This window comes from Rhinopithecus bieti, unplaced genomic scaffold (assembly GCF_001698545.2).
Source record: "Rhinopithecus bieti isolate Rb0 unplaced genomic scaffold, ASM169854v2 scaffold_15087, whole genome shotgun sequence".
NCBI lineage: Eukaryota > Metazoa > Chordata > Mammalia > Primates > Cercopithecidae > Rhinopithecus > Rhinopithecus bieti.
In genome coordinates, this window is record NW_016808547.1 from 1912001 (window position 1) to 1930910 (window position 18910).

Genomic DNA, 18910 nt, shown 5'->3' on the forward strand with positions numbered 1-18910 from the left:
GGCACTTTCAATCAATTTATTCATAAGGGAATTGCTTAGATGGTACAATTAAGATTTGTATTGCTGGTGCTCTACTGAATGTCTACTAAGCTAGGATAGGCATTTATTCACCCAAGCACTGCAGGACAAACGTGCCATGACTGACTACACTAACTGATGGCATTTCATCCCTAGGTGGACAGCAATGGAAGTGGATCCCACTGCCCAGCTTGCCCCTGCTGCTGAAGGAGGGCATGCAGTCTGTAGGGACCCAGTCCTAAGTTAAATGGAGACAAGCGTGCATTCTGTCATTCCAGCACCATCCTGTGACCTGAGGCAGGTGGTGAAGAGGATTTCATATGTGCCTTCAAGAAGAATTCCAGAGGCTCAGCCTCAAGAGGAAGAGACTCAGAGAAAAGAACATCGAGGTTCAAATCCCCGAAGGGCCATTTCTTGTAAAACAGAACAAAAGGTCTCTGCCAGCTCTGAGGGCCCAAGGAGCGAGTGAGAGAGGCAGGTCTCCCCTCAACACAGGCAACCTTGGTGATCTGAGGGAGACCAACCAGCCTGTACATAAACAGGTTTTGCTTAAAAAGTGTAGTTACTTTAAAAGATTAATTTGAATTAGGGAAAATAGACATTCATTTTAAAGCACCTATTGTTTGGAACTTCATAGTATGCAACAGACGTCCCAGTGGCAAGTCATAGATCCTGTAGCAAATCACAGTTCCTGCAGCATGCAATTAGATGACGGTGACATAAGTAAGTGACTCCGTTGTGCTGCTGTGTGCCACATCTCCTACGTGCGGTATCTCCTGCTGATTCTCTCTCTGATGTCCAGTGATGAATCCTCAGTCTTCACATTCAGGGCTCATCAGTAGCCTTTGACCATTGATAACTCCTTTCTTCTAGAAACATCCTTCGTCCTCTCTTGTTCCCTTTGCCCTCTCTTCTTCCCCTCCCACCTGCCTCACTGTTCCTTCTCAGTCTCCTTTGCTGGTTCTTCCCCAATCCCCTGAGGCAGGGAAAGTGCCAGGACTCAGTCCTCTGTCTTCTCCTCTGTCTACACTCACCTCCCATGTGATTTCACATGCATCTCAGTTTTGAGGCTTTAGATACCATTTTATTGATGTTAATCCCCAGGTCCATATCTTTAGCCCCAACCTCTTCCTTGGATTCCAGAGCTATATGTCCAACTGTCTGCTCATCTTCTCCATCTAGTTGTATGATGGGCATCTTTTATTTTAACTTTTAAGTTCAGAGGTACAAGTGTGGGTTTGTTACATAGGTAAACTTGTGTCATGGGCTTTGTTGTACAGATTATTTCATCATCCAGATATTAAGCCTAGTACCCATTAGTTATTTTTCCTGATGTTCTTCCTCCTCCCACCTTCCACCCTCCGAAAGTCCCCAGTGTGTGTTGTTCCCTTCCATGTGTCCCTGAGTTCTCATCATTTAGCTCTCACTTGTAAGTGAGAACATGTAGTATTTTGTTTTTTTGTTCCTGTGTTAATTCACCAAGAATAAAGACTTCCAGCTGCATCCACGTCCATGCAAACAACATGATCTTTTTCTTTTTTATGACTGTGTAGTATTCCATGGTGTAGATGTACCACATTTTCTTTATCCAGTCTATCATTGATGGCCATTTAGATTGATTCCATGTCTTTGCTGTTGTGAATAGTGCTGCAATAAACATATGCATGCATGTGTCTTTATAATAGAATGATTTATAGCTCTTTGGGTATATACCCAGTAATGGGATTGCTGGGTCAAATGGTATTTCTCTTTTTAAGTGTTTGAGGAATCACCACACTGTCTTCCACAATGGTAGAACTAATTTACACTCCCACCAATACTGAATAAGTGTTCCTTTTTCTCCACAACCTCACCAGCATCTGTTATTTTTTGACATTTTTTATTTTTATTTTTTATTTATTTTTGAGATGGAGTCTCACTCTGTTGCCAGGCTGGAGTGCAGTGGCGTGATCTTGGCTCACCATAACCTCTGCCTCCCGGGTTCAAGCAATTCTCCTGCCTCAGCCTCCCGAGTAGCTGGGACTACAGGCACATGTCACCACAACCAGCTAATCTTTCTATTTTCAGTAGAGATGGGGTTTCATAATGTTGGCCAGAATAGTCTCGATCTCTTGATCTCGTGATCTGCCCACCTTGGCCTCCCAAAATGCTGGGATTACCAGCATGAGCCACCACACCCGGCCCTTTTTGACTTTTTAATAACAGCTATTCTGACTGGTGTGAGATGGTGTCTCATTGTGGTTTTGATTTGCATTTCTGTAATAATCAGTGATATTGAGCTTTCTTTTTTCATATGATTGTTGGCCACCACATAAGTCTTCTTCTGAAAAGCATCTGCTCATGTCCTTTGCCCACTTTTTTATGGGGTTACTTGTTTTTCTCTTGTAAATTTGTTCTTACAGATAGGCATCTTATGCTGGAATTCCCCTCGACCCCAAACTACCTCCCCCAACAACCTTTTCCATCTTAGAAAATGACAACTCAATTTTTTCAATTGAGTGGGAAAAAAATTTAGCTGTACCTTTGATTTCTCTCTTTTTCTCACACCCTACCTGAAGGCTGGCTCTATCTGTGAAATACACTCAAAATCTGAGCACTTTCTACCACAATCACATTTCTCACCTGAATCATTACAATAACCTCCTTACTTCTACCCTTCTTCTTCATCCACAGGTTTATTCTCCATAGAAAACCAGAACAGTTTTTAAAAATTTATTCAGAACATGTAACTCTCACAATCAACTTCACTGACCTCTCATCTCATGCAGAGTAAAAGCTGAAGCGATGTAAAGTCAACATGACCTAACATCCACTACCTCTCAACCACATCTCTGCCCATTCCTCTGGCACCGTACCCCATTCACTCTGCTTCTGAGACAAGAACGTTCCCACTGTTCCTTGAACATGCCAAGAACATCCCTGCCTCTGGGCCTTTGCCCTTGCTATTCCCTCTACTTGCTCTTCTCTTTGCCCAGACATTCCCTTGTTTCATTCACTCACTTTCTTTAGGTCTCTGCTCAAAAGTCACCTTATCAGTGATGTCTTCCCCTCCCACTCTATATAACACAGAAATTAACAACATCTGCTATTTCCTACTCCCACTTAAGTTTGCTTTACGTTTCTTCCATAGCACTCACCACCATCTGATGTTCCATATATTTACTTGGTACTTTTGTCTACTGTGTATCACCCCACGAAAATGAATTCTATGCAGGCAGGGATTTTGTTTGCTTTATTATTATTATTATTATTATTATTATTATATGAGGAGTCTATTATTATTGTTAGTCTCTTGCTTTCGTTTTTTTTTTTTTTGAGACCAGAGATTCACTCTTTTACCCAGGCGGGAATGCAGTGGTGCGATCTCAGCTCACCACAGCCTCTGCCTCCTGGGTTCAAGCGATCCTCTCACCTCAGCCTCCTGAGTAGCTGGGATTACAGGTGTGTGCCACCACATCCAGCTAATTTTTGTATTTTTAATAGAGACGGGGTTTCACCATTTTGGCCAGGTGGTCTCAAACTCCTGACCTCAGGCAATCTGCCCACCTCAGCATCCCAGAGTGCTGGGATTACAGGCACGAGCCACCACACCCGGCCTTGTTTGCTTTACTTAACACTGACTCCCGGCACCTTGAAGAGCACATGACACAGGTGGGCCCTTGACATAAATTTGTTGAATAACTGAATAAATGAATGATAAGTGGCATCTACTCGTGTCACTGTCTCATGAACTCCACAGCCCAAACAATCTCAATTCCCTGTCCTGCACCTCCCACCTTGCAGTTCGTGCCAACCATCCCTCAGGGGGCACAGGGTTGAAGGTACAAAGGTGCTGAACTGGATTTGAGGATTCAAGATCCCAGCTCTCTCTTCTTCAAGGACATGGCAAAATTCCCCTGATTTCTCCAAAGTTCATTCATTCCTGCGTTTCTTCAATTATGATTTATAAATCAAATATATGTAGAACACTCTGCTAGATGTAAAGAAGGCTCAGAGAAGTCTAAATCAAAACCTCCATCCTCAGGGCACTATAATTTACTCACGGAACCCAGACATTTACACTTAACACATCAATCAACAATATCATAGACACCAATTAAACGTGTGAATTGTGACAGGAAATATATGAATAAGTATGAAATCAGGCCATCTTAATATAAAACATGTTGAGAACTACGGAATCTTGGAGAGGTTGGATTGGAGAAGGGTCTTAAAGATGGGCAGGAAGTAGAGTGATACAGTGGACAAGGGGGTGTGAATCTAGGAATGAGAAGAAAATGGTAGGAAATTAGACAAAGTGGGATGGTAGGAGGACAGAGAGAATCCTTCCTAGACCAAGGATCTTGTATATCCACATGCTGAGGTCAAGAAGACGAAGTCCCTGGAGTAAACCCAAGTCGGCATGTGTGACTTCAGCAGAGCTGGTCAAGGCTCTTAACAGTGACAGAGAAAGGAGCAACCACCATGATAGCCTGCTGCTCCCCCAAACAGACCTCATCCTGCAGATGAAAGACCGTCGCGAGCCCATGCACATCCTCATGGATGACTGCTGCCCTTCTTTCTTGACCGTCCCAGTCTTCAGGTCCAAGATCCGGCCTAAGAGAGATAGAGAAGGACATGTACATAAGCCTTCGGTTGGGAGACGGAGGAGGCAGTTTGGGGGGCGCTTTCTCCAAATGCTCTGCCAAATGAGGACAAGTGTGGCTGTGCAAATTGTTTGTGTCTTGGAATTCCCAACATTCTTTGGCAAGAAACTCACATAGTGATGAAATCCATACAATTCAAAATGCTTTATTTTCTTCAGAGCCATCTACACTTGCTGCCTCTGATTTATTGGATTCCATCGCCTGCAGTCACTCCAATTTGGCTCTCTCCCTCACCACTCCACGGAAAAGGCATTTGCCAAGGTCACCAACTTCCTTACTGCTAAATCCAAAACACGTTTTTCCTTTGTTTGATCCAACTGCTTTGCTGGGCTTTATGCGACTGCGCACTGCTCCCTTCTCAAGTATCTGCCCTCCCCTGGCTTCGGACACAGCACTCCCAATTCCTCTCTCCTCTCTGCTCCTTTCTCCTGGAGGCTCCAGCCTCGGCCTTCTTCTCTTCTCACTGTACATGCCCCCTACGCAATTTTATCTACACCTGGGTTTTGACAGTCACCTTTGGACGCTAATGACCCTACATCTACACCTCTAGCATCAACCCCTTCGTTTCCTTAGCCCCACGGCCATACCATCAGCAGCTGACTATGAACCTCAAAAGCAGCTTCACCCACTCCTCCCCAAACCCTCCCTAAACATCAGCAAGGGCACTGCCATCCACATGGAAATCTAAGTCAGAAACCCAGACATTATCCCCAAGTCCCTCCTCTCCCTCACCGCCTGCACACACATCTCTGTCCCTCCCACTATTCTGCATCCATCCCCCACCTTGCTCTTACCTCAGCGTATTTCTTCTCCCACCCCCCATGGGGTTCTGGGCCATCAACTGACCTCCTCCCACATGGCTATTTCTATCCTCTCCCCTCCCTACTGTCTACTTCCTCCAGTATTTAAACACCACCAAATATCTTCCACCTTAGGAGAAAACAAACAAGCAAAAGACCTTCTCTGGCCCTGAAGTTCTTATCCTCTCTCTCTGCATCTGCAGTTGGAGGGTTCTGTCCACACTCACTGCCCCCTCTTGATGTCCAGCCCACTGTACCCACTGTATTGGGCCTCCACCCACTACATCTCCATGGCAGCTGCTCCAGACCAGGCCACAAGGACTCTCTACGTGGCCCAATTTAATACACAATCTTCAGCCCCTCTCCACCTTGTCCTTATCCTTGGCCAGTCCCTTGGAACATTCTTGCCCTAGGACACTACCTTCTCCAGCCTGTCCTGGGGGCAGCCCCTTTTCCTCAGTCCAACTCCTCCCCACTCCATGTTGGCATTCCCAAGGCTGGGCCTTAGCCTTCTCTCTCTCACTCTCTCCCAGGCACCCTTGGAGACATTCAGCTCCACCACCTCTTACATACTAAGGACATCAAGATGCCCATTTCCAGCTGATAAAGCCTCCCGCCTTTGACTGAAACTCCAGTCAGCCCCCTGTAAGTCTTCTGCCTGTCTAGGCCTGACCTTGAGCTTCCCTCTCTGTCCTTGCAGAACCCAATTTGAGCAAGAATTCTAACTTAGTTTGGTGAGAATCCCCCACCCTTGGTATCTGACACCTTTGATATCTACCACCCTGCACTGTCCTCAGCAAGGATTCTGTTGATTGAGTCTAACAGGAATCCCCCGACCCCTGATGTTTCCTCTTAGTGATTCTCCACCCACTGCCCCCTGCCACTACCTTGCTTCTTGCTTATAAACCCTCATTTATCCTTGTTGGAATTGGGTCCACTCTCTCCTAGCCTGCAAGACCACAGTGCAGTGATACCTGCACCTTTTGCCATGGCACCCCTTCAATGGAGTCTTCTTTATAGTTTTTAACAAATTTGGGAATCATTTTTTCTTTAACACAGACCTCTCTTGGAAGCTCCTACATGTACAACTGTCTCTTGGGTATCTCAGTGACATCTTACATTCCTCAGGTCCAAAAGCAAATTCTTCTTCCTGTCCAAAGCTGCCCTTTCTCCACAGTCCCCCATCTTTGTCATTGGCACCACCACTACCCAGTTGCTCAAACTAGAAATCTAGTAGGTAAGAGCATAGACTCTGGAGCTGAACTACCTAGCTTTAAGTCCTGCCTCCTTAGCTCACTGTGTGACCCTGGGCAAGCTACCTAACACCTCTGTGCTTCAGCTTCTTCATTGGTAAAAATGAAGATAATAGTACTTCCTTTAGATAGTTTTTGTGAGCATTAAATGAATTAATATTACAAAGCAACTACAACTATGCTTGGCTCTATAAATGCTTATTGAATAATGAATATGAAAAACTCCAACATTTGATCAGTCACCAATATTCTGTCAATTCTACTTCCTGTGTATCTTTGGCCTGTGTACTTCCTGCCTCTGCACTGCTATCACCTTAGATCTGTCCCCCTCACTGCATTTCTGGATGGATGGCTGCAAAAGGGCAGTCATCCCTTCCTCTGGTCTTGTCCCCTTCATTCCAGCCTCTGCATTGCTACCAGAATTCTTTATTTAAAACACAAAAACAATCATGGCTCTATCATTTATGTGACCCCAGTCACTCAGCCTCGCTGGTCCATGGTTTTCTCTATTGCAAAATTAAAGAGCAAGATCTTGCTTTCAAGATTATTGTGACACAACATACATAAAAGTGATTCGCACACAGGAGGCAAGCAACAAATGTGTTTCCTGGCAGGCTTAGACCAAATGACCACGTCACACTCCTCCTTGAGAGCCTTTCATGTTCTCCACTCTTAGTTGCCAGGAAAATCCAAGTCCCGCAGCCCAGTATTAAAGGCCTCCGAGGTCCGGCCCCTGCCCTCCTCTCATACTCCCTCCTCACCCTACGCCATCCCACCGCTCCACACAGGCCTCCACTGCTGCCCAGAAGGACTCACAACTCCCCATTGTGCCACTCTCTCCTCTCTCACCCCTGGCCCTTCCCAGCCACTTCCCCTCCCTGAGCAATCCCCTTCCCTTTGCCTGATTTCCATTTTTTTTTTTTTCTTTGAGACAGGGTCTTGTTCTGTAGCCCAGCCTGGAATGCAGTGGTGGAATCTCGGCTCACTGCAGCCTTGACCTCTGAGGCTCAAGCAATCCTCCCACCTCAGCCCCCCAAGTAGCTGGGACTACAGACGTGTGCCCCCATGTCCAGCTTATTTTTTTATTTTTTGTGGAGATGAGGACTCGCTATGTTGCCCAGTCAGGTCTTGAACTCTGGGCTGAATCATTCTTCTTGCCTCGGCCTTCCAAAGTGCTGGGACTATAGGCGTGAGCTACTGTGCTTAGCTGACTTCTACTTTTTATCACAACTTATCCAAGGCGTCTTCTCAGTCGTCATTTCACAAATATTCATTTAGCCTGGACAATATGTGAGTGACGCTAATGTAAGCACAAAGAATTAAACAGGCAAAGGCCATTATATCCTAGAGGATGAGAGAGCGGACAACAACAACAAAGAGAACAGACCAAAGTAGATGAGAATAGACTCAAACAGAACAGATTATTACACTGAGATAACAGCGAAGAACAATAAAGCCAGGAAGAGTTAGAAAGGGATGAGAGAGCTGCGGCTTTGCAGCAGACAGCGTTTCAAAAGGTTTCTATCATTTGAAATCAAAAGGACCTTGAAGAAGACACCCTCCCCAAGCCTGGGTCCCACTGCTGCAAATGGAGGAAGGTGTGGGGGAGTGAAAATGCATGCAAGAGAGGGTGGTCACCTTCCTCGCTGCACTCTGCAGCATGCTGTGCTCTCTCCTTGGGCCTACTCTGTCATGCTGTGTTAGAACTATCCTGCACGCATGGTCTAGGACTGTGCCTGGTCAGCTTGCTCCCCTCAACACTTGCAGCCTTCCCTTTCCACATGGACCAGGGCTCTGCAGACTGCATGACGCTCTACAAAGACCCAGCAATCACCATCATGCTGACTACTGGTACGTACATCTTTAAGCAGGATGTGTAGACCAGAATTCTACTCAGTGGAACGTTCTGACTCAGTGTGCTGAGAGCTCTGGCGCGGCCGGTGCGGGGGAGGCCCTGAGCGTCTGCTGATTCTGCGCTGTCTGCTGCCCCAGGTTTGACACCTGTCTATCTCCTTCACAGACGGCGTCTTTTTACGGCCATGTTAGTGTAAATTGTCACTGGCTTTATCATCTACCAAATGGCAAATGGTTTCAGCTGTGAAGCAGGCCAGCATGGGGGTCTGGCAGATTCCAAAGTATGCTCTGAAAATAAATCGCAGCTGCGTAGCACATGAGCAGTGGAACATAAGGAAATGAAAAAACACATTTCCATGATCTGCTGTCACGACCTTGAGAGACAATGGCTTCAATGTTTATTTCTCCGTGTGCTTCTCCGGTTTCCTTGGACACAATGAAGCTTCTCTTCAGGCTCCTCTGGAATGAAAGCACACCTGACTTCATAGAGTAGGTGTGTTCCTGAGAGGTTGTGTGTAAACTGGATTTTTCACAAGGGTAATAGCAGTTGAGATGTACAGAAGCAGGCGGCCACCGCCCCAGCACTGGGCCGTGAATCCCGGTGTCATGGGATGGCAGTCAGCCTCCATCCCACAGGAGACATGGGTGCTGCGTTTGCTTACTATGGGCTCCCAGTAGACAGGCAAACAGATGTCGCTGCCAGTTACACTGCTCCTAATCTAATCTTCATTCCTGACCCACAGAAGCCTGGGCCATAGGCCTGGATTCCTCGGGCTGACTCCCAGCAGATCCCTAGAGGCACAATCCATCCAGCCAAGGCTGGCTTCTTCTAGAATCCCTGCTCCCCAGCCTCATCCACTGGTCTGAAGGACTCTCGTTCTTTTGTAATCCTGTCTCTGGGCTGGTCCCATGATGTATTCCATTCTGTTTTCCTTAGCCAGTGCCTAAACAACCAGCCACCCTGGTCACCTCTCCTATGTGTACTCTTCACCCTTGATCCAAATCTCCTGCTCCTTTCCCTCCTAATCCCCTGCCGGGTGTCCTCCAGAATACCCACTTGGAAGTAAGACAACTCCTGTGTACTCAGCTCCTTACAGACACTCCCTGAAATCAACTCAATTCCTTGCCTCAGTAGAGACAAGCCTGCCCTCTGGAGGGTGCCCTCTGGAGAAAAGACTCATGCTCCCATGTCCCACATGGCATGGGGTCAAAGGCAGTCTTGCTGTCTTCCTCAGTCCCCGAAGCCCTTCCAAACCTGACTCCTGCGTGACATGCTCCTTCCAGACTCATGACAACCACCTCATCCACCTACTACCCCTCCTTTGTTTCTGTTGTCTTCCCACCTCTGGGTCACTCCTCCTCCTTCATTTTAGACTTTCTGCACAGCACCCACAGCCTTTCTCTTTACCCCAAGACCTGCTATCACCCTACATGGTTTCAGCATCCATGTGGAAGGCCCACCTAATATTCCCCTCTCAGGACGTGTCCTCCTCAATTTTGAGCATGCTTTCTTCCTGTCCAGGGCAGCCAGCCATGCCCACTGCCACATGGGGGAACTTGCGGGCACCTATAACTGCTCCATCTGAAATGGTACAATCAAACAGCCCCCAGGACCACAATTAATTTTCTCACTCTGGTTCTCTCACTTTCCCCATTCTTTGAATTCAGGGAGAATCTAGTGTCGGAATTCTTGACATCGTATCAGCATTCTCCTTTTGGTACAGAGCGATGTGCTTCTTTGTGGCTCGGGGACCCAGTTGTTAGAGCACTTGGGCTCAAGTTGCACAATGGCTAGCTTTGTAAGAGGCCCCAGAAATCTTCCAACATAACCAGAAGCTGTGAAAGCAGATATTGTTCTGGGTTTGATGTACAAAGGAGAACTATTAGTGAGCTGATAAATTAGTAATTACGCTATTTCAAATGAAAAAGGCAGCAAGGATGTAAGACATGGCTCCTCCGTATGCTGGTTACGAGAGTTTGTGCAGGTCACTTCAATTCTCGGAGCCTCAGTTTCTTTGACTGGAAAATGGAATCAGGCATTCCTACTTTGAAGGGTTATGTACAGATTTGAAGACCTACACACTAGAGCTCAAGGAACTCCCTTAGAGAATCAGAGTACAAGTGATTGGCAGGCTCCCAGCACAGAGAGCCGCAGGAAGGGAGGGTCTCCTGAGACCAGGAGCTAACCCCTGCCTTCTGGCTGCTGGAGGAAGAGAAGGCATTCAGACCACTCCGGAATAATGCACAGAGCATGGCCTCAGGCTACAAGATTGAATAACTTGCTATTCTTGTTTTTCTCCTTAATTTTTATTCTAAAACTAACATGGTCGTTTTAGAAAATCACACACACTAACACTCTCACTAAGTAAAATCCCAGATAATCTTCTCTAGAGAAAATACTATTCACATTTAGGTGCGTTTCTGGTCAATCTTTTTCTATGCTTGCCTGCTCTTTATTTTAATTAGCTGAGGCCTCATGGTATATATTTTTCTACTTCATGTCACTTAGCATAAACTCAAGAATTTCATCACAAACCTCATTTTAAAGGCTCTTTTAATATTATTTTGAGTAGTGAATTTACTATTAGACATTTAGGTTTTCCAGGATTTTCCACCTGGAAAACCTGGTGAACATGTACGTACAAACAAAAATCCAAACTATCTTAGGATGGATTTCCAAATATGACATTCCTGCATCAAATAAGGAGAATATTTTTAAGACTGTTAATATCAAACCCCAGTCTACCTCTAAAGCTCATAGGGAACTATGTTGTCAATACCTTTACTGAGTCTCAGTTTTTCTACTCCATGAAAAGAGAAATAAGAATTATGACCCACCTCACCTCAAAGTTTTTTTACTGTAATTTTTCTAAGACAGTTGAAAACATAAAATGCTTTATAACATGAGTCAGCAAAGTACTTCCTGCAGCCCAAATCTGGTCCACCACTTGTTTTGGTAAAGAAAGTTTTATTGGAAAACAGCCATGCCTGCTCATTTATTTATTGTCTATGGCTACTTTCATATACCATGGCAGACCGGGGGATTGTAACAAACACAACATGGCCCACAAATCCTAAATATTTACTATGTGTCCCTTCACAAAAAAGCATTCTCTGACTCCTGCTTCAGAAGACCATAAAGATTCCAGAACAGAGCATCTTTTTTGACGGGCAGAGGGCCCTTCTATAACTGTTTGCAGTAAGCTGATTTGTAAGTATTATTTTGGTCAGTAGTAACTTTTTAAAAAAGAAGAATCTGAAGTTTGTCTTGGATAAGATCACAAAAGAAGGCTTTGTGCACATAAAAATTCTCCCCAGGCTACAAGAGAAATACAAATATAAATTAGAATTATTTCATCAAAAGAATCCTTAAGAAAACTGGAAACATCTTATCTTGGTTCAAAAAGGAGGAACAGTGAGATAGTAAAGGAGGAAAACAAGAGAAAATAATTAGGAACAAAAGCAAAGCAAAACGATGGCCCCATGAAAGACAATATTTGATGTGGTTCCAAAAATGTGTCCCCTGAAATGGGGCCCAGAACTGGACGATCCTTTGGTTACTGTTCCAGTGACAGTGTGTTCTCATTCTCAAAAGGTTGACCCCAGCTATTACAGCAGCTGTGCACACAGGAAAAAACACCAGGCCACAGGACAGGGATCCAACCAGTGTGCCTGAGGCCTGCTCCTGAACAAACTCTGGAGCCCAGACTGTGTCAGTGAGCCTGGAAGAGAATGGGCCTTCTACTACTAAAGATGGGTGCATTTTCCTTAGACTTCATTCTCTCTGGCAGGTGTTTATAAGTGGCTGAGGGCACAAATACATCAATTCACTGGCTGCAGCCAAACCATTTTCTTCCCAAACTAGAAGAGAGAGCTCTGAATGGGCAGTAGTGTTGCATAGGACATCTCTTACTCTATTTACTCATTACCTCCTCTACCACAATGCTTTCTTGAGAAATAGCTCTCACACTAATCCTTCATTATGAAAGTCAAAAAAAGAGCTGCCATCTTATAAGATCCCATCTCCCTCGCCATGGTGATTGGTTGAGGACTAAGTACCTGACACACCCTGGGCCAATCATAGTAACTCACCCACCCTCTGTCTATAGTGATTGGTCCCAAGACTAGGATAGAATCCAACCAGGCCAATCAGAGTCCTCTATAGGCAAAATGTGATTTTGCCACCTTTCCCCTCTTTTCTCTTTGAGTATCTGAGCATGGCTCTTTCAATGGCAGTGATTCAGCTTCAAGGACAATTGGGTCTAGGAGAACAAAACTGACTCCAAGAAAGTCGTAAAAACATAAAACAGTGAAAAGTTTCTCCCAGTGTTCAAGTCTTTAACACTTGGTTCTGTTCCCTGCAACCAAATAGTTCAGGCTAATACAATGTCCTGTGGCCTTTGACAAAAGAGGAAGGACAAGAGAATTAACTCTTTACTCACTGAGCACTCTACTAAGGGCTAGGTATTCTGAAACGTTTCACATGTGTTACATGACACAACCCTAGGAAGTGGGTCACAGTGGTTGCACACCAAGGCGCAGCGGGGAGAAGGGCCTTAGGGGCAGTTCATTTCAGAGGGGAGAAATATTTGATCATTGATATGTCAAGAATTGCTGGGGCATGATAATAAAAAGCAGATTAACTTTTAGGAGGTTCTGTTATTGTTTTTAAATACTCTGTGGACAATGCAGCTCCGACTGCCTGCACAGTGGGCAATGCCCTCTCCTCGGTAGCCCCTGCTAGGCTGTATTTGTCCTACAAAGAAACTGAAGCCCAGAGACATTAAATAACCAGCCACAGTTGTCTCACAGCTGAGAAGTGTGGAGTCAGGATTTGAAGAGGGCAGCGTGACTTAATGCAGAGCCTGTACCACTTTTCACAGTACAACTGCTCTGGGAAGTCTGGAGACCACTCCCCAAAGCAGAAAATAAGACGGCACCCACCAAACAGAAGCAGATGGGCAGTGAGGGGGCAGGAGGTCAGCCATCTGCACGGACTGTGGCCAGCTTGTGGCTGTTTCAGGATCAGAAACCCAGACTGGGAACATAAGCCTTTTTATTTTTATTTTTTTGTAGTTCTTTTCTGTGTATTTCTTGATTCCTCTTCAATTTTTCCTTTTGGTTTAGTAGAGAACTTCGGATCATTCCAGCCTGTCTCAGCCATTCCTGGGAGACTCAGGGGAATGGGTTTGCATCCATATTTGGTGGGGTTATAGGAGGTACAGGTCCCCTAATGGCAGGCCTAGTTGCAGTGACCACACTTTTCAGCTTTGACTGGGATAGCCTGGCTTGTTCCTGTTGTTCCAGCATGGTCATTAGCATAGCCTCTTTTCACTCTCCCAGTGTGTGGATTTGGACCATCACCTTTATGCAACATGGTCACTGTTTTTAAAGTGGTAGCAAAGAGGGAATCATGAGTGAGAGATGAATCTCACACCCAGGAGGTTGAGAAACAGTTACATTTAAGGCCACGTAGCCCTCCTGCCTGTCACTCAAGCTCTTCTCTCCTTCTAGATAGGTCTACATTGTGTCTTCATGGGTAGGTGGCAATGCTCCAACAGCCCCTCAGAAAAGAATGTTGTGCCATTAGTGCTTCCAGGCAGGAAGGAGGGAGTGCAACTGGAGATGGCTGGTCACTCGGGGTAGAACTCGTTCCAGTTTAGTAACAGGGAGTTAACCCTCAGGTAAAGTCAGAAAGCTCCATTCTTCCAAAGAAATGCTTTCTGAGGGCCCCCGATGGTGCAGCTGGCTGTACGTAATCCTATTCTGGTCTGAACTTCACCAGGGCCACCACGGCACTAGGAACACAGTAGGAGCCACATGAAGATGTTCAGCTTGTTGCAAACACTTGGAGACTAACATCAAGGTGGAATCACAACATGAAGTGTATTAGAAAGTCCTTCCCTTTCCCCTTCTCTCACATTAAATTCTTGCTCTAGAGGGAAGGCCTTTCTTCCTCACTTGCTGAGTAAAGTGTTTTCCTCAGGAAGAATACACTTATAATTATCTCCTCTGCAACACCGCTCTACCATTTCAAATCTATATCCAGCCATTTAATGGTCATGACAGGCCATGAGCTTCTCAGCTCTCCTGCAGCACAGGGAATGCTACTGCCCTCAACAGCATTGTATCTGTATTAGTTTCTATGGCCATGTAGCAACTCAGCAGCTTAAAACAGCACCCATTTATTACCTCACAATTGACCAGGTTCTCTGTTGAAGGCCTCATAAGGACAAGATCAAGGTGTTGTCTGGGCTGGGCTATTACTTAGAGGCCCTGCAGAAGAATCCACTTCTGAGATCATTCCAGTTGTTGGCAGATCCTTGCAGCTGTCAGGTCAGGTGCTCATGCCCTTGCTGGCTATTGGCCAGGTGCCATGTTAGGAGGCTGCTCATAGATCTTGGCTCATGGCCCCTCCAACTTCAAAGCCAGCAAAGGTCTATGGCCTATCAAATCCTTTTTGTGCTTTAAATCTTTCTGATTTTCCAATCTGTTATGAGTCAGAGAAAATTTTCTCCTTTTAAATGGCTTACTTGTTTGGGTCATGCCTACCTGGATAATCTCTGTATTTGATGATCAACTGACTTGGGACTTTAACTACATAGGCAAAATCCCTTTGCAGCCATACTTAGATTAGTGTTTGATTGAATAACCAGGGGATGGAAATCTTAGGGATCCTTTTAGTATATTGCCCACCATGGTCCCCAACATTATTGACACTTAGGCAGATAGCTTGCCTCCCTTCCTGGATTACAAACTTTGTGAATGCAGCTGTCCAGGGGTTGAATATCTCTGTGTCCCCTAGTCCAGGGTGCCTCGCATACATACACTGGTGTCCAACGGCTCTGTCCTGAATCACAACCACCCACTGGGGAGGCTAAGCTGTCACGACTGCACAGCGGCCCAATTACAACTCCTTACAGGCTCCCATGGATGCCCATGTGTCTCTCTTTTCTTGTTTTCCAAAGAATCCTTGAGGATTTAGAACGACGGCTTTTCTCTACAAGTAATTCCACCCCTCGAGCCTAACAAAGCATTTTCCTTTGGCAGTAGGAATCCTGAGCAACTTCCAGAAGCCGAGCTCCTGACATCTTCTCAACAACTAGGAGGCTATAAACACAGGTCCTCCCATAGTAACCTGGGCCACTTTTCAACTAATACATCTCCTCTTACCTGGTTCTATATGGTTATCCAGGCAGGGAAAGGCTGGTGACAGCCAATGAATGACAGGCTACATGTATCCCACTGGCAAGTTCAGAACTATTTATCCACTACTTATTTAGAACTTTATGGCACTTGAGCTTGAAGAGGTTTTTAAGAAAGGACACACGGTTTCACAGCAGCGACCAAGTACGGTGTCCTTACCAGCTGGAGTTACAGGCTGCGTTAAACTCTACCCACCCAGACAAGCACTGAGCAAGTTCTCCCATTTCACACAAGATGCTCACAGCTCAAGCTGGGAGCAGGGAGAAGGGTGCTGGGCATGTGGTGAATTCACACAGGAATGGACTATTAGACTATAAAAGACAGCCCCATCCCACTCCTTGGCATGGGAATAAGTCACAGTGCAATGGATTTTTTTTTTCCAAAATAATGTTGTCAAGAGAGGGTGCATGAAAGCTCACAAATGTGCAGAGGCTGGGTAGAGAGCAAGAATCTATAAACTGACTCCATCCAACAGAAATTACAAAGTGCAAGCTGCAGTACTAAGCAAAGTATCTCACAGAGTAGGAGAAGCCAGATACCATTCCTACTTAACTATGAAACCAACTCAGTTGGCACTTGAGGAGAGGTCTGTACAAACTGCAAAGGCAGCACAGAGCAGACAAAGACAGTGCTTCATGTTGGAGAGAGCAGACTGGGTCAGGGAAAGCTTCCTTCCAGAGGAGGTGCTAAAGGAGCCTCAGAGAGATGGAGCTGCAAGGGATAGGATGCCCCAGATAAAGGGCTCAGAGCAAGGTGTGGGGAAAGTGGAGAGAGGGGTCTGAGAATAGGACAAAGTCCTGTTTGGCTGGAGCTCTATAGGGAGAGGGGCTGGAGAGGTGGGCTGGGGCCCAACCCCAGGGCACAGAGCCCCAGGAAGGCATGAGCAGAAGCAAACAGAGGAGTCAAGCTCTCAAAATGATTCTGCTACCTGTTACACAGGCAGGAAAGCCAGAGACTTGAGAAATGTGCTTCTGACAAACCCATCCAGCCCTTCATGCTGCTAGCAATGAATACTGAGCATGCTTTGCAAAGGCTGCATTCCATTCTAAAAGCAAAACTTCTACCTCCCGAAACTGCTTAGGAAAATTCATATGATTTGCAGTTTAAGTATATGAATATCAATAATTTAGATTTTAGGAGCAAAAACTTGTAAGATTAGCATTCACATCCAACATTCAGGGAAAGACAGACACCCCAACTTGGAGCCCGAGTGTCCAGCTGTGTGGGGAGAGCTCTCGTGTACACAAAGAGTGTACTGGGAAGAAGGGAGGGTTGGCAGCAACAATAATGTTCGCTGAGCAGAATGGGCTCCTCCTGACCCACAGAGGGAAACTGTTTTCAGATAGTAAGAATAGGTTTCTGGGAACCATCCCCCTCTGGGCCCTCTTGCCCTCCTGAGCAAGGAAGATGGCGGCTGGGGTTTGGGTTAGAACTCAGAGTAGAATCTGTGGCCATGGAATAAAGAGACAAAAAATGGCTCACAGGGGTGGGGGCGCCTGATTAGGTCTGGCAAAAGGGACTTAGCATTGCGACTAATAGGCCCTGCAGACACTCAGAAGAGCCTTTCTGCCAAGCAGTCTGTTTGCATGTCAATCCCTTTGTCCCTCCACTGTACCATCTGGGGAAGGTGCTAATGAGACACTAACTAAGCAAGCAGCAGGCAGCAGAATGGCACAAGGAGGGCAGCAAAACTCTGCAGAGAATATCCAAGAAATCATCATCTCATGAGCAATGAAAAGACCAAGACGGGCACATTTGGGGTCAGTCCATACCAAGGGGCAGAGAACTCCAACATGAATGACAGGCCATACCACCTCTCCCACCTCGACAACTGGGCTCTTGCAGCTCTCTGAAAAGCCCCAGAACTTTACAGCTTCTTCTGCATTCACATCCTCAACATGATGTGGGATCACGGGGCACCGCCTACTGTGGCCTGCTGCTCTGCTATTCATTATAAAATCATCACCCCACGGTCACCTCATGGCCGGCACTTCTTCTGCTATTTAATCTGTAGACAAAAGTACAAATTCTTCATCCTGTTTAGAATATGCTGAAGTGTGATTTAAAGAAATACATTCCTCTTGGGGTATCATGCTACAAAAATGCCAGAAATGCAAGCCTGAGGGGTTTAATTTTAATAGTAAATGATTAACCCTCTTTGGCTGTGGAAAGGCAGCTCAGCATATGCCAGGACACCAGGCTGACATGGAGTTCGAGAAGGCAATTTCAAGTCGTGCCTTCCCTCCTTCACAGTTTGCTAATGAAATGATTTTAAAATACAAAATAGCAGGAAAATCTGCACTCATGAAGAAAAACAGTAGAAGTGGCCTTAAAATAGAGAGACATTGAAATACTTCTGCAAAAAACAGCACAACACACCTGGGATGGTCTGGAAATGAGTATGAGCAGCTCATGTGTCTTAGTTCATTTTGTGTTGCTATAAAGGAATACCCAAGGCTGCGTAATTTGCAAAGAAAAGAAGTTTATTAGGTTCATGGTCCTGCAAGCTGTATAAGAAGCCTGGCGCCAGCATCTGCTTCTGGTGAGGACTCCAGGAAGCATCATGGCAGAAAGCAAAGAGGGAGCAGGAGTATCACATGGCAAGAAAAGGCGCAAGTCAGAGAGAGGAGGAGGGGTGCCATGCTCTTTTAAACAAACAGCTCTCAGGTGACCTAAAAGAGTGAGAACTTACTCATTTCCACAGGGAGGGCACCAGGCCATTAGTGAGGGATCTGCCCTCATGATCCAAATATCTCCCACCAGGCCCCACTTCCAACATTGGGGATCAAATCTCAACATGAGATTTGGAGGGGACAGCCATTCCAACTATTTCACCATGGTTCAACAAATATGAGGAAACAACCTGCCTGGGAAGGAAGTGAAAGAGTTCCCTACTAGAAGTTTCCAAATTCCAAGCAGGAGGGAGAACAGGAAATCAGGAAGCAGAAGACCAATGGCCTAGGGTATAATCACAGTGAAGCCAGAGGCAGAGCCCTCGTATCACCCTGACTTAAAGCAAACAACCTGCCACATAAAGAGGAAGAAAGGCTGCCGCAGCCTGCTTCTGAAGGGCCGCATATCATGTAAAGGAGCGGGCATGGCCTTACTAACTTCAGATGATGGTGACCAAGGC

At 45.8% G+C, this 18910-nt stretch overlaps 1 protein-coding gene across 6 annotated transcripts in view; it reads right to left on the reverse strand.

Moving 5' to 3' along the window:
- ARNT2 (aryl hydrocarbon receptor nuclear translocator 2) overlaps positions 1 to 18910 on the reverse strand; it is a 155228-nt gene that overhangs the window by 91754 nt on the left and 44564 nt on the right. For all 6 annotated transcript variants that reach the window (XR_001888147.1, XR_001888146.1, XM_017886857.1 and 3 more), the window contains one exon: positions 4512 to 4614. Coding sequence is in view for 4 of the 6 variants with exons in the window: in XM_017886857.1 (XP_017742346.1) it covers positions 4512 to 4614 (103 nt within the window). In the remaining 2 variants the exon portion in view is untranslated. The remainder of the gene's footprint in view (positions 1 to 4511; positions 4615 to 18910) is intronic.